The 21,926-nt window shown below is 43.6% G+C and overlaps 1 protein-coding gene across 3 annotated transcripts in view; it reads left to right on the top strand.

Moving 5' to 3' along the window:
* The first annotated feature begins 11,374 nt into the window (after positions 1-11,374).
* Positions 11,375-21,926, top strand: part of gask1a (golgi associated kinase 1A) — a 49,969-nt gene continuing 39,417 nt past the window's right edge. The window contains exon 1 of one of the 3 annotated variants that reach the window (XM_071469788.1): positions 11,375-11,720. In XM_071469788.1, the coding sequence (XP_071325889.1) occupies positions 11,718-11,720 (3 nt within the window). In that variant the 5' untranslated portion in view covers positions 11,375-11,717. The remainder of the gene's footprint in view (positions 11,721-21,926) is intronic. The other 2 variants (XM_071469789.1, XM_071469790.1) reach the window with 2 other exon arrangements.

Raw genomic sequence — 21,926 nt, forward strand, 5'->3', positions numbered from 1 at the left:
TTATTCTGGGGGGTGGGGGGTGGCTTGAACAGAACCACTGTGTAAAGTCACTATCTGTCACTGAATGAAACAACCATGTGGTGACTGAGCCTGTTTCTGGTCGATGCTCGCTCTGACCTACAGAGTGAGAGCAACATGACACAGACTCTGCAGTTCACTCAACGGCCACTCATGGAACTAATGACAGTGGTTTGGTGAATGTTACATACAGAACCTTTAATTTAGTCACATTAACAGTAGTGAGCTGTTTTTCTACTCAGTACCTGGACAGTGTGACTAAATGCTGCAATGCTAGATTTGATTTTTCTCTTGATTTTCTCCTCTGGGTTTCTTCATCTTCACTTCTATGTCCTCTGGTTCAGGAGAGCAGAGAGAACAGGGCCAGGAGCTGCTGGTGGATTCCTCTGGACCACCGAAGGTCACACCAGGCTTTGGAGAGCTGCTCAGTGGGGTGGGATCTGGTCTGGTGCTGGTCTCTCTGATCCATTTTGTGTCTGAGGCTCTTACATTCATTGACTGTTATTGATGTTTCAGTGTAAAGGAGAGTCTATAATTGTGCCTCTTTTCTGTTGTCCATCCTACAGTGTCACTCAGCTTCACTCTCCACATGGTGTCAACTTTTCCATCATGGAGGTCCAAAACATTCTGGTTCCTCATGGTGGAAACAAGGGAGAACTTAGAACCTGGACCTTCCAGGTCCCAAGCTCCAGGTTTCGGCTCATTAAATCCATGTGGTGGAAAAGGCCTAAAAGAAACAGTAACTGGTAGTATGTGTGTGTGTGTGTGTGTGTGTGTGTGTGTGTGTGTGCGTGTGTGTTGCAGTTGCAGCTATAAACCAGCTTGTTTGGTTTATTTCCTTTCTCTTCTTCTTCTCCAGGTTTGGGTCTGTTCAGAACCTCCAGTTAAAGTTTCCTGGGTCAGATTACTTCCTGATCCTCTGCCAGCCTGTGTTAGAGCTGCAGCGGAGCAGCAAGCATAAAGACATTGCTTCTCTCTTCTTTGGTTCTATACTGACGTCTGTGTTCAGACCAGCAGAGCACCAAGCTTGACTCTAATCCGTGGAGCCCCTTCACTCCTGGACACTTTGATGTCAAACCCCGCCCCCCTCTGTTGCCCCTCGGCCTTCTCTGTTGCCCATTCGCCTCTGCTCTCCTCCTATCTCACCCTGCTCTCTGTCAGTCTCCTCACATCTCTGTTTAGACCTGTTGTTGGGTCTGTCCCCATGGCAACCAATCTGGGCCCTCAGACCAACGTCTCGGCTCGCAAACATATCTGGGGAGAAAGAGTGGAAATGAAGAGAGAGAGAGAGAGAGAAAAGAGAGCAGATCCAAATAACTCTCCAGACATGGCAGCGAAAAATACATCTGTCTGGGAAAAAGTCGTCCAGCTCTCCAGCTTTAATTATCTTTTAAGACACACGTGGGGGAAGTGGAGGAGTCCAAACTGTAGGGACAAGGAGAGAGGACGGAAGACTCATGCTGCAAATTCCTCTGACTCTTCTTCTTCTTATTCACAGCGGACAAACAAGAATAAACAGAAACACACACCAAGAAGAAGAAATGATTAACAGAGATGTAGGGAGGGCGAGAGAGAGAGTGTGTGAGAGAGACAAAAATAATAAGGATCTCGTTACAATATCATCCTCCACCAGCTAAAGATGAGAGAGGCCTTAAATGAACCTGCTGTGGAGAGCAGCATGTGTTTGCCAGAGAGTGGCGGAGGCCTCCACCCTGGACCAGACCAGCACTGAGATCATTGTTGTTCCACAGCCCTCACTGGGCTTCAGCAGCGGGGCTCCACTGTGGTGGGTCCATGCTGCAGCTTTACAGAGTTTTCCAAAGTCGTGATACAGGTCATTAGATTAAAAAAGGTCACCTGACAGCGGCTGATGATGTCATACTGGGTTGGTTTGAGAGGCACAGGAACAGTGGACTGTCTAGTGATGGTTTTGTAGCTTATAGTGGAATGTGCCACCGGGACACAACTGAGGTCCATGACTGTAGGACATTCATAGTACAAATGGATATGTGGTGTAGCACAGTGAAGTGAGAGCAGTCCCTCTGGTGTGCACCCTGACTGACAGGTACACAGAGAGGGCAGGTAGAGACACACACAAGTCCCCAACCCACAGAGATTTGTCCCTGTATCACTGATGGCCAGTGTGACTATGAAGGGTTTTGTTGTACGTCGTCAGTTGGATTGAATATCAACAGATGATAAAAATCTGTATAACATCCTTTTTACACCAAAATTACCAGGTTTATAAAACCTAGGTAAGGTAAGGTAAACCTGTTTTTAAAAAAGCTGATTATCTCCTTTTACACTGCCAGATGAGCTTTCCTTTCTGTTGGACTGAGGACACACAACTGCAGGGAGCAATGTCATCATGCAGTTACAGAGCGCACGCACAGACACAGGGGAGAAAGAGTGAGCTGTTAGCTGCTGTACAGAGTCTCGTTTCTGGGTTGGAGCTCCTGTCAGTGTCGGAGCCTCTATGTGAGACACTTTGATCAATGATGGTTCGGTGTGTGTTGTTGAAACTTATTTCAGGGCTGCAGCTCACTTCTTCCTCCCTGAATGCAGTGTAGCCACCATGTCTCTGGTGTAACAGCACAGTGGTGGGCAGGTGACAGCTGTATTTACAGCTCTGAAAGAAGGAAAATTAATGTGTTCACCTGGGTGTTGTGTTTACATCACTGCTGATCAGAGCCAGAGCCAATAAATACCTGTGACTACTGCAGAGTCAATTCACAGAGTCATTTCACACTTCTGTTCTGAAACTCTGGGGGAGTGTGGACGGCAGGATTAAACATAACAAAGAGTTTTAAAACTAAAAAGTAGTCATGTGACAGAGCCTCAGTCATATGAAAGTGTATGGATCCTTCACAGTGATTTTGATTATTTCAATACTTTAAATTTTAAAACCAGTTTTAGCTCAGCTGTTTTCAAACTGACAGTCACTGAGTTGTGCTCTGCTCTGAGCCGCTGCAGCATGAGGATAATGTCAAAAACAACCGTTGTAGGTTCAGTCCTGTTCTGGTTTCCTGGCTTTCATTACAGTGGAGGAATTCTGCCTTGGGTGAGTGTCTTGCAGTGCCTCACATGAATGAACACACACACACACACACACACACACACACACACACACACACACAGACTCACACAGGGCTCATCCTGTTTCTCGTCCACAACACAACAGTGGTCTGACCGTTGTTGAAACTAATGACATCACTCACACTGCAGCAGATTCCCTGATGCTGAATTGTGTTGTCGTTGTTTGAAGTTGTGGTGTGATGAGAACTACATGTGTGCTTCATGTTTTGATCCTGGACCTTCTCTTATCCTGGTGTGACTGAAACACAACACTGTTTTCATCACATGAAGATCCACCCACAGTGTTCCCCCAGCCCACTTCATGTCCTCTGACTCTTAACTACTGAGCAGCCGGGGCAGAGGAGGACGTTCCATCAGCTGCTTTCACTCAGCTGCATTACTCAGTCTGAGGTGGGGGTGAGATGACAGAAGAGGGACTGGTTCAAATCCCTGGATTAGCCCGGAAACATTAGGGTGGAGGATGTCAGTGCACCCCCCCCCCCCCCCCCACACACACACACACACACACCAGTTTAAGGTTACTCTGTAAAAGTCCTCTGCTATGATTCATATTTAGTTGAACATGTTTTCACATAAAAACTGGTCTGAAGCTCATCTACTGTGACTTCCTGATGGAGAAACCTGGATCAGGCCTTGGCCCCGCCCACCACCTGCTGGCTCCAGGTGTCCAGGTGAAAGAGCAGAGAGGATGAAGATGTTAGAGGAGGAAACATCAGAGACTCAGCCTCATGTTGGAGCCTCAGTCAGACCCAGACTCAGATGAGGAGTCTGTTGAGACCAGAATCAGAGACTAGCAGACGGATCAGAACAGTTAGCATAGTTAGCATCTTTTAATTGTTTATGTTGCTTGTTAGCTTGTAACTGGCAGTGGCTGACACAGTGTTAGTGGTTCTGCTCATGCTAACTCTGGCTCTCTGTGCTGAGGTTTTAGGTGTATTTAGCCCCGCCCCCCCGTCCCCACAAGTTCACAGGATTGGTTCCTTAGGTTCTATGACGTATGAATCCCTGACTGTCTGAATGTGTTTTTATGAGACTGTCATTGGTTCACTGCAGTTCAAGGTGGAAACATTCAGTCATGGTGTTGACTGATTATTTATTATACTCTATTATATAAAAACATCATTAGTGTCAGGACTTGTTAATCATTTCAAATTATCTTGATCAGCAGATAAAGTTGGATGCAGATGTGAAGGCTGTTACACATCTGCATCAAGCTTGGAAATACAAATATTTGTTTTTCAACCCTTTTGATCACAGTCATCACCCTGATCTCCTCTGACAGGCCTGAGCCTGAATCAGCAGAAGAGATACTGCTCCAGCGCTACAGAGGTACAAGCATGTGTCTATTTGTATAAATATTTATTTCCTTAAAGGAACTGCAGTATGAGGCCTGTAGAAGCAGGTTTACAGGTCTGAACCAGTTGTGTGGTAACAGCCGTTGCAGTGATGAGGAATCTGGACATTGTTAAACAAGACTGAGTCCAGTAAAGACTGTATCTGAGGCCTAAGTGTCCACAGCAGGGACCGTGTATTTTAAAAGGTTAAATTTCCATTTTCGCTGAGCGCCTCAAGGACTTCTTGTCCATACTGGACTGAATTTGACTTTCAAAGGTCATTCTTGACCTTGTGACCTCAGAGTCTGTTAGCAGCTCAGGGGATTTTCAACCAGAGGTCGACATTTTAAACAGTTCAGTGGAGGACGAAGATTCAGATCCTTCATTGACAGAGAAGATGAACGCTGGATGAAAAGCAGAGATCCCACTGAAGTGTTATAAAGACAACCCTCATTATGCCGCCTTCAGTAATTTACACTGAACCAAACAAAGCCAACATGGTGTGTGTGTGTGTGTGTGTGTGTATGTGTGTGTGTGTGTACTTATACTTGCTACATAGTAAGGACCAAAAAAAGTATTCTACTAACAGAGTGAGGACATTTTGGGAAAGTGAGGACATTTTGGCCGGTCCTCACTTTTTGAGACACCTTCAAATCACATTTTGAGGGTTAAGACTTGGTTTTAGAGTTATGGTTAGAATCAGGTTATGGTTAAGGTCAGGGTAAGGGGCTAGGGAATGCATTATGTCAATGAGTGTCCTCACAAAGATAGAAGTACAAGTATGTGTGTGTGTGTGTGTGTGTGTGTGTGTGTGCATGAGATTTTATACAGCATGTTGGTGTTTCAGAATCAGAAGTGACCTGTGACACCACAGTGTTGGCATCTGTCCCACACCAGCTCTCACGTTTACACATCAATCCAGCTCTGTGACGTCCTGCACTTGTTTAAGGTGGAACAACAACTTTGTACAGAATGGTCATGTTGCACCTGCAACCACACCCACCAATGATGTCACAGTGTACTGACACACCTTGAGCAAACGTCTATGTTACTGCAATGACATGAGCTGGTGTCAGCAAAGACCAGATTCACAGCTGATGTCAAGCTGCCGTTAAAGTCAAAGTTTTAATATCAGATAGTAAAAAAAGTCTGGACATATGGTACTTAAAGTATTATGATGATAGTATTGGTAGTATTCATGATGTCATTGTTATATTATTATACAGTACATTATAGTGATGGATTATTGCTATGACAATACCTGAGCAGCCTGTTGCAGTTAACACTGTTGGTCATGTTAGTAAAGTTGTGTCAACATCAGTGACCAGTGAAGGATGTTCAGGTACTGAACCTACAGTCAGTCCAGGTGTGAGGTGCTTGTACTTAACATTTTTCAGTCTCTGGGTCCATTGACCTATAGTTGGTGGTTTTACTTCTCTCCAGTTCACAGTAATCATTTTCTTTGCATATCGTTGGTCTGTATTATATATATCTTTGGGTATGGCTCCCAACAAAAACAACATTGGTTCTAGAGTAACATCCATCTCCAAAATAGTATCGATTTCCTTTTTAATATCACCCCAGAATCTTTGGAGTACTGGACAGTCCTAGAAGGTGTGTGTGGTGTCGCCAATATTTCCGCATTTTTGCCAACATAGTGCCACATTAGGGTTTTTCACATATGAAGAGATAATAATGGGAGTATTAAAAAATCTGATCTTTACCTTCCAGTCAAACTCTTTCCACAGTTGACTACTTATTCCTTTATGGCAGCCTGTCCATATATCCTTCCATGTAGAGTATTCAATTATAACATTCATTTCTAATTCCCATTTTTCTTTGATGTACTCTGTGTTTTGTGAAGTGCCCGTTGCTAACCTTTTATATATATTAGATAGGTGTTTTTTTTTGTTGGGAAATGTCTCTCTAGAACACTAATAAAGTATTCTTCTATTTCATTTGGGTTTTTACTGACCATTTGTTTTTCCTTATGATTTGTAACATAATGTCTTTTCTGGAGGTACCTGATTTAAATTCTGTTCCTTTGAAAAGTTGATTAATTAGATAAGACCTTTGTCGGCACATCTTCTAAACCCACTGTCCCACAGGGAGGGTGGGAACTCTATATTTCCTACTATCAACATGGCCCTTGAGATCGATTCCGGTCCCCTGAGCATTTTTTTTACTGATGTCCAGACTTTTAAAGTGTGTTTTATCCATTCATTCTTTATTTTACTACTACTACTGATAGGGAAACGCCTTTAACGGAGTCCTGCTCTATCTTGGTCCACATTGCCTCCTGATTATTTCCAATCCATGCCACTATTGCATTTATTTGTGCAGCCCAGAAATAATTTTTAAGGTTTGGTAGACCTAAACCTCCCTTGTCTTTGGGTATTTGGAGGGATTTTAATCTTACCCTTGGCCTCTTCTTTTGCCATATAAATGTTAAGATTAGTTTATCTAACATTTTAAAAGTGGAAGCAGGTACTCTAATAGGGAGAGATTGAAACAAAAAGAGAAGCCTAGGTAGTAGGTTCATTTTTACCGTCTCTACTCTACCAATTAAAGACAGGGGTAGGATCTCCCAACGTGTCACATCATTTTTTATTTGTTTAATTCATTTGTTATAATTTGCCTCAAACAGTTGGGTGGGGTTAGGTGTAATAATTATTCCTAGATAGCTGAATCCTTGTTTGGACCAGCGAAAAGAGACATTGTTATTTAGTTGTGTAGGCCAGGTACCTGAAATCATCATGGCTTCTGATTTATTTTCGGTAATTTTGTATCCAGACACTGACCCATATTCATGTAAGCAGTTCATAAGTGCAGGGATGGAGGAAAGTGGATTTTTATCAAAAAGCAAAATATCGTCTGCGAACAGAGCTATCTAAAACTTCACATTTTAAAGTGCACTTTTATTGTGACCAGCCCAGGTCACACCTGTGCAATAATCATGCTGTGTAATCAACATCTGGATATGTCACATCTGTCAGGTGGGTGATGATCTTTCTCACTAACAGAGATTTAAACACATTTGTGAGGAAAATCTGAATAAAAAGAAAAAGTCACAGATCTTGAATTTCAACCCATGAAAAAATTGAAATAAAAACACAAGTGTTGTGTTTCTATTTTTGTTCAGTGTATTATAAAGTGAGAATACTCAGTAAAGTGGACTTATGTGCAGGACTGCAGTAAATACGAGACGTGAGCCCAGCAGAAGAGAGGGAGACGACAGACAGAGGAGGGAGAAGTGACAGCTGAACAGAGTGAGTGGAACAAACTGTAAACGTCTGGGCTGGAGTTTCCCCAGACCTATCACAGCAATAAAATATCTTACCCCCACTGACTGACAGAACAAGGGAACTTATCTGATAATGGTGGAAATATGCCTTTGTGAAACAAGGGCCTGTCTGTTATCTGTGACTGTGACTCAACGTCCTGTAGGTTGAGCTGTGGGAGTTTCTGCAGAGTCTAATGAAACTGGTCCCTGAGCAGCTGTGGATCCTGCAACAAGACAGTGATATATCCACAGCAGCGTTGACAGAGACGAGTGTGATGTGCCTCTCACAGGTGAAAGATTTCTGCATGTCAAACACTGACGAAGAGGCAGATCAGAGGAAGAGGAAGGAACAGGTTCCACCACATATTCCCACTGATTTAACAAAACATGTGAGAAGATAGAACCGTTTAGATGTTCCCTCCCTCCTGCACACTACAAGATAAATGAATGCGTAGTGACGGATGGTGCAGCTCACTGGTGTGGGTCCAGACTGCTGATAATGTACAGTAGTGTGAAGTTGGAGGAATGCTGCCAGCGAACAGAGCTCTCTCTGTGTGGCGGGGAAATATCTTGTGTGTTTGCGTCTCTGTGGTTTGGATGTGTTCTCCTGCAGTCGAACAGAGGGGAGCGATGCAGAACAAGAGAGCACACATGTGTTCTGTGCATACACACACACAGACACACACACACACACACACACACACACACACACACACACACACACACACACTGGACGAGCACCCTGCTGTTTAACGGATCTTTTATTCAGCTGAAATGTCAGGGAGTGTGAGACGTAGGGGTCGCGTGGCTGAGGGGTCGGGGTGAGGGGTCAGAGGTCAGTGGAGTCAGATGAAGCAGCTGATTGTGCAGAGGGACAGTGGAGGGGAACATCAGGAATGAGTGAGTGGGCGGGAAGAGGCAGAAAGGTCAAAGTCCAGATGATCCACCAAGCTCGTTTCCCTCCATCTCCTCCGCCGCTCTCTGCTCGCCACACACCATGTTTCTGTGCACACACACTTTCATGGATTCGATTTTCTAACAGCTTCGAGTCGGGCACTTTCCTCTGGCTGTGGTGCTCTCTAGTGGTGAACACGCTGTCATAAAAAGGAAGCACATGCCACATCAAAGGACCGTATTCAAACACACAGCAGCTCCTGAGCCAAGTCAAACTGTCAACTTCCTGTTTCATCATGACATAACATCTTATCTCATGTATGAGCAGTGAATTCTTCTCCTATATCAAACTGCTCCTCAGGTTTAGGACAAAGTGACCCAGAGGTTTGAGCAGATGTGTAGAGCCACAGCTGGTTTCCAGACCCACACTCACAGAGCTGCATTGTTTCCCTGGACCTGGATCTTATCAGTCTGTTTCCATGTCAGAACATCGAGCTGATTATTTTCACAAGTATTCAAGCTTTTGATTTTAAAAACAGACCAACAACACCACCTACAGGCAACACTTCTCTAACACATCACCAACAGGCTAAAGGCTGTACTGCACAGTGTGAAGAGGTAAATACTGATCATCTCAGTGTTCAAGAAGTCATTTATGTCCATGTAGTTTCAGGGACATGGTGCAAGATGCAGGGAAACAGAGAAGAAGAAAAGTAATTGTTTCATAAATTTACACTGATACTGACATATTTAAATTGAAGACCCCTCTGAGCGTAACATGTTGATGTTGATGTTTTTATTTAATAAAGACAGATGACGAGTGAAATAATCAGTCAACACCATGACTGAGTGTTTCCACCTTGAACTGCAGTGAACCAATGACAGTCTCATAAAAACACATTCAGACAGTCAGGGATTCATACGTCATAGAACCTAAGGAACCAATCCTGTCAACTTGTGGGGATGGGGGGCGGGGCTAAATACACCTGAAACCTTGTCAGAACAGAGAGCCAGAGTTAGCATTAGCACAACCAGTAACACTGTGTCAGCCACTGCCAGTTACAAGCTAACAAGCAACATAAACAATTAAAAGATGCTAACTACGCTAACCGTTCTGATCCGTCTGCTAGTCTCTGATTCTGGTCTCAACAGACTCCTCATCTGAGTCTGGGTCTGACTGAGGCTCCAACATGAGGCTGAGTCTCTGATGTTTCCTCCTCTAACATCTTCATCCTCTCTGCTCTTTCACCTGGACACCTGGAGCCAGCAGGTGGTGGGCGGGGCCAAGGCCTGATCCAGGTTTCTCCATCAGGAAGTCACAGTAGATGAGCTTCAGACCAGTTTTTATGTGAAAACATGTTCAACTAAATATGAATCATAGCAGAAGATTTTTAAAACATGTCTGGAGGGGAACTTTAAATTTTTAGTATTTAGTTTTTCTTTTTCTTTTTGTGGCAGACGTGAACCTCCACTGTTTCACCAGCAGCTGTGACTGGTCTCTGTATTATCTTTGTGCAGTGCACTGTGGGACACTGGTGTGCATCAAAAACACACTCAAACATGAAGTGGACCTACTCTGTACACAGACAGACAGAGTTGTTGATGTGACTCAGCTGGAGAGTAAAGAAGTTTTCTCTCATCTTGTTGAAACGTGTCCAGTGTTTGACAGAGGTGTGAGGTGTGGTCTGCTGCTGATGTGTTCAACTGTGGCTCCTTCTTCTTCAGCTGGACTTCTACCTCGACTGTTACAGACACAGGGACCAGAGACAAACAGACTGATAAACACCAGAGGGCGCCATAACCCTGACCTGTGGCAGGGGTCCCTCCTGTGAGACACCTTCATCTGATGAACTGATATGAAGAATAACATAACATGAACATGTGAGGGAGAACTGAGAGAACAGGACACAGTGGGATGAAACAGAAAAATCTTAAATTAAAAGCCGGATTGAAAACACAATTATTATAATAATTATTATTATTATTGTTATGATTGAAGCTCTTTTTCAGCAGTGTTCACACAGTTATACACAGTCACACCTGGAAGTTTCCCACAGTGGAACCACAGTCTGAGCAGCTCCAGTGTCCTGCTGGTCCTGCTTCTCAAACCTCTTGGTCACTGCTGCTTTAAACATCCAGAACTGAAACACCTGCAGATGTTCATGCTGTGGGACGTGGGACATGTCAGGACGCCACTGTTGGGACACTCGGAAAGAGCAGGAACAGCAGCAGGAGCGACTGAGTCAAAGACAGAATCCTGATTTCAACATGTAACCAAAGATGAATAAATGGTATGTTTGTGAAAACGCTTGTGCATATGAAACATGTAGCTGATGGGAACATACATACCAGTATATGTTCTCATCAGCACATGAATATACACCAGTAGGTTCTAGATGTTCTCCTGTCATGACTTTTTCAATTTAACTGTGAAGAATAAAAAGAAAAACATATAGTATGATCATGTTTAATCAGGTAACAACATAAAACTCAATATCAGAATAAGTCATATTTCCCTCGCAGTTGGGGAAAGTTGCAGCTGCTTTATTTGTCCTCCCTAAAGTTTCCATAGGTAACTGAAAGCTGTTTTTCTGCTCAGGGATCAGTTTGGACTGGATTATTGTCTGGGTCCGGGGCCGTGCTGAGTTTCCTGGCAGATGGAGAAACGCTGTATTTTGGGGGAAGACTCTTCTCAGGTTTCACTCCAAGCAGTTCCTCCTGAAAACTCTGAGACTTTTACTTTGAAATCGGGCTGGCCAGGCGCTCGCTTGCAGCAGCAGCAGCAGCAGCAGCGCGTTGCCCGGGGAGGGAGGGGGGCCGGGGGCTCAGCAGTCCGGCGGTAGGTCCGAGCTTGCCGCGGAGAACATGGACGTGTCGGTGTTACCTGTGCTGCTCAGGTAACTCTGTCAAGAGAAAAGACCGCGCTTTGCGAGCTGAGGAGGGATTTTCAAAGTAAAGCTGCGGACCGGTGTCTCCTTCAGGAGTCTTCAGGACCAGCGGCTGTCCAGCGTCTGTGCGGAGGTCCACCACCAGCCTGTGGTCGGGAGGAGGGACAGGTCCATGTCTTAGCCTGTTTACAGAGGCGCACGACCATGGTAAGACTCCGTGGATCCAGAGCGGGCTGAGCTGAGTGCTGAGTGGGCACAAACCAGCTGCTGACACAGGCATTACAGCCGCTATCACTTATTATTGTGTGTTGTTGTGTTGTTGTTGTTTCCAGGCAGGCACCGTGATGATGTCAGTTATCACAGGTTGGCATAAAGTTAAGATCTTTGACTTTAATAGAAGAACCAGAAGAACCATGCTACAGCAGTGCAGGTAGAACTCCTTCAGTCAAAGCCACAGTCCTGAGGTGGTGTTCAAGGATCTGAACTGGGTCTGTGTCAGCATGTGTTTCAGTAATGTTGGTGCATCATTTCTGAAGCAGTAGTTCAGTCTTGTACCTGGTCCAGGTGGATTTACCTTCAGTTACTTAAGCCTATGTAAATTTGTTTAATCCCTGTGGTTCCAAACCTAGGGGTTGGGCCCCATCGAAAGGGCCACAAGATTAATCTATGGACCTTGGGATGATTAATGGGATAGAAAAATAGAGAAATAAAATCCAGATGCACACATCAGTATTCATCTGTTTGGACTGTTTGGTTAGTTTTAGGTCTGAAACTGTTCTATTCCTGATCTTGCTGGATCCCCTTAAAAAGCCAGATATTCAGCAGTTTAAACTGTTGACAGGGACTGTTAACACTCAGTGTGGTGCCTGACACCGGACTGGACGCAGCTGTTCATGCAGCTTTTTTCTGACGTGAATATTTGCTGCTTTAAACTGAGGACACATTACAAACATATACGGACTGACTGGTGAATAGAAGAAATAAGTTGCAGATGAATGAGTGATGAAAATAAGCTTCAGTTGCAACCAGTTTGTCCGTGGAGGTGAGTGAGCAGGTGACAGGAGACGTCCACCCTGTGACTCCACACTAACAGGGAAAGTCATATATAAGTTGATGAATCAGTCGCCTGACTTTCTGCCAGCTTGTTGGTAAAGCTTTGAGAATAGCTGGCTTGCAGTCGCAGCAGTGTTGTCTCTCCTCTGAAGGGTGCTCGTCCGTCTCTCACGCAGTCCCCATAGTCTCACATTTCAAATTGGTTCCATATGCAGAGCAGACGGAGTCCTGGTCTGAGCTGCCACATGGAAACCAGGAGGGAAACTCTGCCCTTTCTTCCCTCTCCATGTCCTCAGATCTCAGGTCTCACTGCTGCTGCTCCTCAGTTTTGGGGCCCACATTGGAATTCAGTCCTGGGCACACAAACCCTGCACAGCCACAGTATAGTGAGTCTTTGTGTGTTAAACACCAGAGACTGCTGCCCTGCTGCCGCTCACTGTGTTCTCAGCTGTGCTTTCTTCTTCCTTTGTTCCACGTCTACGCCTGTGTGTGTCTGTGTGTTGGTGTGTGTGTGTGTGTGTGTGCGTGTGCGTGTGAGAAAGGGAGAGCAAATGAAAAATAGAGGGCAGACGTGCTTTAACTGATTGGACTGATTGAGTCTGTACCAGTTCACTTCCATTTTGAAAATGAGTCTGGTTTGCAGCTTCAGACTGAGTCAACCAAGCTTCCTGTTTTCTCTCTCTCCCTCTCTCTCACACACACACACACACACACACACACACTCACACTCACGCACTCACACACAAATTCACCACAACTATGTCTGACCAGGCAAAACTAGGACAAGATCCACAGTCGCTCTGAAATCAGTATTTAAGTACTACTGTCTATTCAGCTGGTTGTCAACCTCGGGGTGGGGACTCGCCACAAGATTATTTTCAGAAGTTGTAGGATTGTTTTCAAAGTAAAGAAAGAAAAAAATGAACACATATATTTTGAGGATGATTTTACCATGAGGTGTTATAAAGTGGTCATTATAAAACAGAGCTGAGCAAGTGAGTGAAATCAGTAGGTGCGTTTCCATTAATGAAATTGTAAACTTCAAAACTTTCAAATGTTGTAAAATAATATATACACTCTCCTGAGGTGGTTTTTTAAGACTATTAGAAACAGTTTTTTCACATTCAAGTCGTGGCCCCTGCTCTGTCAGGCCCCAAGGAGCCAGTTCAAACTGAGAGGCAGACCGCTGGAAATCTGTCGCTGCGGTGAATCAGAACGAAGTCTCGAGAGGAGAAAACCAAGCTTTATTTGCATAACATCACTCAGTGGAAACACAAACCAATCACAACTGTGTTTTATCGACTTGTCTAAAATAAATTGCTTCTATTTTGCACAAAACTGTGATGGAAAGACAGCTGGTGTGAGAGTCTGGGAGGGAGGAGTCGGACACAAGTCTGTGTCCCCCGCACGTAAATGTAAATGTAAATGTGAGTGTGCGAGTGTATAAGCACCAATACCAACAGGGCGGGGCCCCGGAGTGAAGCGGGTCACTGCAGTGTTTCAAGGGTGTGTCCAGAAGGAGGGGGTCGTGGGTCAAACAGGTAGAGAACCACTGACCATTGCAACTCCATTTAGAACTGTGTAACACAGCTGCTACACACACACACACACACACACACACACACACACTGAGAGCAGCTTCTCTGTCATTTAATCTGTGAGCCAAAATAAACATAATTCCGCTTAAACAAACCAGATGACAGGGAGTGTCAGCTTCATCACAGACCCAGATTCACAGCTGTAATTAACATTTACAAACAGGGTGTAAAGAATCTAAAGGGACTTTCACAGGATCTGCGTCAAAGATAGTAAGTAATACTAAGTAAGAAACAAGATTCGCACACGGAAACTTTAATAAAGCAGAGATTGGACCTGCAGGGATCCTCATCAGACTCTTTCAAATTTGGTTCTGATTTGTCTGAAACGTTGATTGTTTAAATTTCTGGGAGCCTTTAGCACAGTGTGCTTTTTTTTTTTTTTTTTACTTTTGCTATAATTAACAATTTGCCCTGAGGCAGCACAGTGGCCCAGTACAACTCTAATGCATGCACAAACACATGCAACCTCTGCACACGCACAAAAAACATTAATGCGCGGACTCGTGCTGACACCCACTGAGCAGCTGTCGGCTCGCTGCATTATAAATGACCCATAAAACCTCAGCTTCCTTCACCTGTAAACGTGATGCGTCCTGAACCTCAGAGCCACTACCCTCGAAACTTAGTCATGAATGAGCTGGTGAGAAAGTATCTTCAGTTCTTAGCTGGCACCAGATCTTAGTCAGCTGCTGTTTTGTGATCAGATGAGATTAAAACACAGACTGTTTCTAAACCTGGACGTAGACTCTGGGTCTGAACAGTGAAGCCAATGCTGAAGAGTCTTAAAGCTTCATTCTCTCTAATGAGCATCAGGGGGCGACTCCACTGGTGGTAAAAAGAAGTCTGATTGTATTGAAGTCTATGTGAAAAAGTCTCTACTTCTCACTTGATTTATTACCTCAGTAAATGTTTTCCTGATGAGTTGATGGTCTCAGTCTGAACACAGTTTCAAGTCTTCAATAAAACATGACGGTCATTTTTTAAAGTATGCTCCATTTAGAGGAAAATAGACCATAAAGCAGGGGATGCATTAGGGCGGGGCTACCGTGTGATTGACAGACTGTACCTGACAATCAGGATAGAGTACAGAGCAGGTCAGCTCCACCCCTCACTCCTCCGCAGCTCCACCTTCTCCTCCAAATATAGTTTCTACTGGTTTCAAAAAACCAAGATGGTGACGGCCAAATTACAAACTGAGGCTTCAGTTCACATACAAATGGGTGACATCACGGTGGGTTGACACCGCTGTTGAGAAGCCTTCATCTGCTTCTCTGGGAAAATCAGATGCGTGCAGAGGCACCTGAAGAGATCTGACACAGCTTCAGTTGTCTGTTGGCTCATGTTTCAGGAGAGTTAACAAATCAAAACATCTTCATTTATTCACGTTATCATAGTCAACTAACAGCTTCTTGACTGGGCTGAAGCAGTATCATGGTATTGTGGACTGCTGTGCACAGCAACAACAGAGAAGATGCCCTCAGCACTTCCTCTGTTTGGGTGATGATGTCATGTTGAAGCACATCAGCTGCACTGTTGCTGAAGGCACACAGAGTCGAGGAGAGCAGATCATGGCATGACATGACAGTCCAAAGGCCTTCACTGCTCTGGAAGAAGGATGGACGAGCTTTAGGTCAGCCGATCGTCCCAAAACAGATTCCAGGAAATCACATGAATCCCACGTTTCAACAAATAGGAGACCAGACGCACACGGCTGGAGAACAGGTTTATCCTGGTGTCTGAGGTGTAGGAGGGATTCCTCCAGAACATCATCGCGCGGCTACAAAGCGGAAGTTACAAAGAAGGAAGGTGCATCTTCATCCAGTATCACCAACAAACCTGACAAAATTGGAATAAAGGACTCTCAGTTGACATTGATAACAAATGTATGGTGAACAGAAGGAGACGAGCCTCAGCACTGACAGCTTTTTTACTTTCCACAAACTGGCCGAGGAAGTAAAGGTCCAGAGACCCACAGCTGTTGCTACGTAACAGTTTGACAGTTTCATTCAGCTGAAATTGAAACACACCTCCTGCCTAATATTTTTGATCTGCTAGCTACTGTGGCAAAGAATAAATGGGTGGAGTTTATACCCATTTATTTACACTAAGTCACAGGTTAGTATCACTGTTTAAATATTAATATCACTTTAACTGTTTGTCAGTGTGGTTAATTACTGTGGTTAATTTGACTCACATTAGGTTCTGTAGCATCAACCAGCAACAGTCTGTGGGTTTGTTTTGTGTCAGTGAAAAGATGATCACATGACCACAGACACACACATAGAGGGTTTAGTTTTGACAGATAATGTTGATGCAATTTAAGCAATAAAGATGTTGATTTTTCTTTAAAGAAAACAATGAGTTGTTCATTGTTGCTCAAGCGCTGTGTTCTTTTCTCTTTTTTAAATTTCTATATTAAGACAAAAGTAGTTCTTATCCAATTACTCAAGTAATCGATGGAATAATCGGTAGAATTCTCGATTACTAAAATAATCAATAGCTGCAGTTCTAGTTTGTACAGCAGCATTTTCCTCACACGACTCTCCAGGTGAAGGACAAGGCAGGTTGCTGAACTCGTGCTGGTGTTAGCAGACTGTGACCTTCTCACAGTATCAGTGATGTTTGATTTAATTTTAATTTGAACTGGAGGCTGTGGCCTTCAGCTGTCTCCATATATCACTATACATATATTTATATGTTTCTCGGGAGCAACATGAATGTTAAGCTAAGGAAATAAACTTCCTACTCCACAGTGATTAGCCCACCAAAGGCTTTCATTAAGTGGATACAGGCCCTGAAGAAGCAGATCCTGTCGGCCTCAAGGTTTATGTGACGTATTTACAATAAACGGAGGCAAATAAACAGCTAACAGAGCTCATAAAAGATGCTGCGCAAATAAGTTAACAGCAGCAGAAGCAGCCAATGAATGAGCTGCTGCTGCTCATGGTGTGAGGAGGTGGTTGGTGTATCACTGAGCTTCATGATGTGGGGAAAGAGACGGACACGGAGGTGAGGAGAAGACAGAGAGGAATAAACAGACTGACACATAAAGGCTGAGTAAGTGTGGTAACAGCAGTGTTTGTAGTCGGTGCTGATCTTTATGGTGGAGGTGTTTTAACAGCTCAGGCCGAAATGCCATCACTTAGTGATGCTGATGGGTTTACACTGGCTGTGCTCCACCGTCCTCTTATTAACATTTAGACAATGAGAGAGAGACACACCACTGAGAGAGGACGTCTCTGTCTCTTCCTCTTTGTATCAGCTGTGAGCGTGTGTGTGTGCGTGCGTGTGCAGACCCCTCTATCTGCAGGTGGTTGAGTGGCAGTGAAATAAAGTCAAAGGAGGACAGAGCAGAGTCACAGGAAGCAGTGACTGATGGGATGATGGGCACAGATAGAAGAAGAGTGTGAGGAGACAGAGGTCAGAGGTCTCTGGACAAACCGTGGTCAATTTAAATAAATATAATTTCAAATAATAATATATTGACTGTCTGTCTCTCTCTATCTGTCTCTCTGTCAATACGTGTCTCTCTCTCTGTTTTATCTGTCTTTATCTGTCTCTCTCTCTCTTTGTCTCTCACTCTGTTTGTCTGTCTGTCTCTCTGACTGTCTCTCTCTCTCTCTTTGTCTCTCTCTCACTCTGTTTGTCTGTCTGTCTCTCTGACTCTCTCTCTCTCTCTCCCCCTCTCTCTTTGTCTCTCTCTGTCTCTCTCTCTTTCTCTCTCTGTCTGTCTTTCTGTCTCTCTCTCGCTCTCTCTCTGTCTGTATGTCTCTCTGTCAGTGGAGTTATTCTCTGTGGTTCACCCTCCCATCACATCTGAAACTTGTCCACATCAACAGTAAAGGCTGCTGGGCTGTTTTCTGTGAAGTTTTCTGACCACATTTATAAATGTGTAACTTTTTTCACCCTCGGGCCGAAATGTTCCAGTTTGAGAGTTGTTCAAATAAATTTGAGCCAGTGGTCTCAGCAGACTGAGCCACGAGGTTCAAGATAAACCCTCTGTATTTGTTTCTGCAAACTTCTCCTTTAGGTTGTGGATTGATCCAAAATAAGGTCATAAATCTGTTAAGTAAATATATTGTGTGATAGAATTCCTCCTCTTCACCACTTCATAACACAGAGACATTATCTCTAAAAAAAAACATGCTTAATTATTATTTTGTATGTAGAAAAATTCGATGAAATACAATTAAGCTGCTTTATTTTTATGTTACTAACATGGCTCTGTAGATGGTGTTGTTGGGCGATTGGTCTGTTACTCTGCTCTGGACGACCTGATGATCCTGTATCGTGGACGATCTTACTTTGGTCTGTGATCTACTTTTCAGATGAATCTTACAGATTACAGAGTCATTAAAAGTTTATATATTTAGATTTTTAATTTTAAAAGTTCAGTCGTTGGTAACCAGACTCTGTTAACTGTTAAACAGCCAGTCTGCTAACTGCAGCTGGAGACATCAGTCCTGGTTCTGCTCTGCAGCCTCGGAGAGTTTGGTGTAGTGACACATGAACCAGTTCTCCACCTGAGCAGAACAAGAACCATTGTCACCAGCTGTAGTCCAAGACAGTGGAGTTACAATCTGTCTGTGGCACCACAGACCTGTCTGCAGACAAGGAGACAGGAAGTGGGACAAGCTGGAGCAGTGACTGAACTTTCAAATCAAAACACTTACATATAGCAGCTCATAAATGTCCAAACGAATCCTCCATATGAATGAAGCAAAGTGCGACTGGTTGTGACACAGTTTGCAAAAGAAGACATTGTGGTTGAAGAACAGTGGTGAGTAGACAAACATTTGAAAAATGCTTCAAAGCAGCGGAAAGATACAAATCACAACTTCCAGTCGGGACTTTCAGAATAAAATCAGAGTGAAAACTGGATACAGGTCATGATTATTGTCATGGTATTGTCATAAGATCTTTTGGCCACCTCTTCTCTGGACTAAAACATATCAAGAACTATTGGATGTCTAATTATCTGGCGCCACCATCAGTTTGAGGTTTTCACATAAATATCTCATCATCTAATGGATGAATTGTTGTGACATGTGAAACAAAGATTGGCGTCCCCACATGATGAATTATAAGAACTTCAGAGATCCTTAGACATCTGAAATTCAGTTGTGAATTGTGTTTGTGTATATAAATACCTGTAATTATTGACAGTTGACTTCACATTAATTGATAATTATACTTTTCATTTGTTACTGAGTTCTACAGTAAATCTAAATTTTTTTGTGGTCAGACCCAGGGATGGGGGCGGGGCAAAAGTCAATCTCTACTAAATATCAGCTGAACATCACAGTGTCAGATAGTGAATCTTGGGTTTTGACATCAACCCGAGTTTCATTTCCAACCAAAATTTAAAATTGGTCCGACGTTAGTGGTTCGAGTCAAATGTCCTTCTGACGTTATATTGACATCTGGTGCCAGGAGGGTTAACGACCTGATGATTCTCAGGCGTGATTTGTAACGTGTATGTGTGATGGCCATCAGGAAGTGTCTCCACGCCTCCTCCTCCTGCTCCTGCCTCTGTCTCTATGGCTTTGTCGTGCTGAACGTGAGTTTAATTACACAGGAGCACAGTGAATATTTTAATGTTCATTCTGTATAAATGGGTCTCAGTCTTGTTAAATGCTATATGAGCCAGTGTTTGTTCTTTCAAGAGCTGCATTAACAGGTAAATGAGATGAGTTTTCCCTGGAGGCTCCTGGTCTTTCATTCAATAACCTTGTGTTTCACTCTGATTAAGGTTCTTGATATCAGTAATAAGTCAGAGACTTAATTGTCCTTCACAGGTGAAAACCCAATAAAGCAAGAGTGGTGACCATTGACCCTATAAATCCAATATTGGTTCAGTCTCAGAAGAGGGTATGAAAAGTGAAGGGGCTGGTTCTGGCAGCTGTGACAGAAAATATGTAGCTGTGATAAGACCTACAGTTTGTCTTAACTGGATGTGATTTGGCCCAAATTTAGTCTGTTTTCTTGCGTCAGCAAATGATTCAGAAACATCAGCCTTGGTTATCTCTCTTGGCTGCAACTTCTCTCAACACATGTTCCCCTTCATGCAGCGCCTTCCTCTTAGGAGAAAGGAATGTGCATTAGGGATCTGATTTGACCACATGTGCGCTCTCAGTGCAGCCATATGGAGCGGGGATTCTTGTGCCATGGAGTAATTACTCTCAGAGCGGTGATCTGATGTTTGGGCTTCATTGGACACAGAGATGAGAATCATTAAGCACCATGTGCTTTATTCCTCAGCCAAAGGAACAGAAAATATCCAGTCTGTTCACCCACAAAAAAACTTCTTAACAAAGCTTCCTCATGTCAAGGTGAGGTTGGTTTGGCACTGAGCAGACAGAAACATTTCGAGGCTGCCTGCAGTACATATTTTATTATGAGGTAGCTTTTGGAAAATGGGAAACAGTTGAGGGCGATGGAAAATGATTCAGATGGGTTTTATTTTTTACAGGAAGACTTATTTTGAAGTAAGTAAGAAATGTTTCCCCAAAGAAATAAAGGAGCAGGACTTGCTTTAACCCTCTGAGACCCACATTGAGACATCACTGTTTTTGCACACCCTTGTGTTTTGGCTGAAAAAGTTGTAAGTCTGACACATCCCAGAATCAGCACAACATCAGCTAATTATATATGTCACTCGATAACATGCAACAAAAAACTAAACTTGTTTTTTCCCTATTTTCTTCAAAACAGCTCCACAAACCATAATATCAAAATAAAGAAACAGAGAAAGTTGCATACATTTCTTTGGCTTGTGTTGAAGTGATGAGAAGCTCATAATTTCTTCTGGTCATGAGTAATGGCTGTTCTTTTGGGAAGCATCCATGGAAGTGTTTTCTTTTTTACCAGGAACTGTCATTCTTTTCCCAAGTTCACATTCCGGATGTCTCTTAACATGATCTGCATCATGGCATCAACTCCTGGGGGCACTTGCCAAGCTTCAGCTGCACTAAAATATAAATATTTCTTACTGGCCTTATCTTTCTGGCCTAATTTTTCTGTCACTACAATAAACTCAGAATAAACCAGTGTTGCTGCCATTTCTATACAAGCAACTCAGCGAATCCTCTGAATCAGACACTCTGATTGGCCCTGATGGCAACCACTGGAGCCAATAGGATTGTCGGACTCAGAAACATGACTCTTGACCACAGACTGTTTACAAAAATGGCCGTAGACTTTTAAATTATGCTCGATTTAGAGGAAAATAGACCATAAATCAGGGGATGCATTAGGGTGGGGCTACCGTGTGATTGACAGACTGTACCTGACAATCAGTATAGAGGACAGAACAGGTCAGATCCACCCCTCACTCCTCCTCAACTCCACCTTCTCCTCAAAATATGGTTTCTTGTGGTTTCAGAAAACCAAGATGGTGACAGACAAATTACAAACTGGAGGCTTCAAAACAGCAGCTCACAAACAAATGTGTGACGTTATGGTGGGTTGCACTTGCTCTAGATTTCACCAACAAAGATGACGGATGAAAATCAATTGATATGCATACAGATGGAATAAGCAATGTGCTGAAGCTAGAAGGTGAGCCTATGCAGTTCTCTGTTATGATGATGTTGGGGGGGTCGTAGGGGGCAGTGTTTTGTGGCGTTCAGATCAGTGATGGCTCTTTGCTGCCCTGTACCTCCTTCCACATGGCAGCAGAGAGGAGAGATGATGATAGTTTGAGTTGCGTCCAGGTGTTTGCTCTGCAGAAGCAGCAGATCTGAAGGTGTCTTCATTGAGG

Source organism: Trachinotus anak, unplaced genomic scaffold, assembly GCF_046630095.1.
Source record: "Trachinotus anak isolate AG129_WGS33_773 ecotype Australia unplaced genomic scaffold, CSIRO_AGI_Tana_v1 ptg000032l, whole genome shotgun sequence".
Taxonomy (NCBI): Eukaryota; Metazoa; Chordata; class Actinopteri; order Carangiformes; family Carangidae; genus Trachinotus; species Trachinotus anak.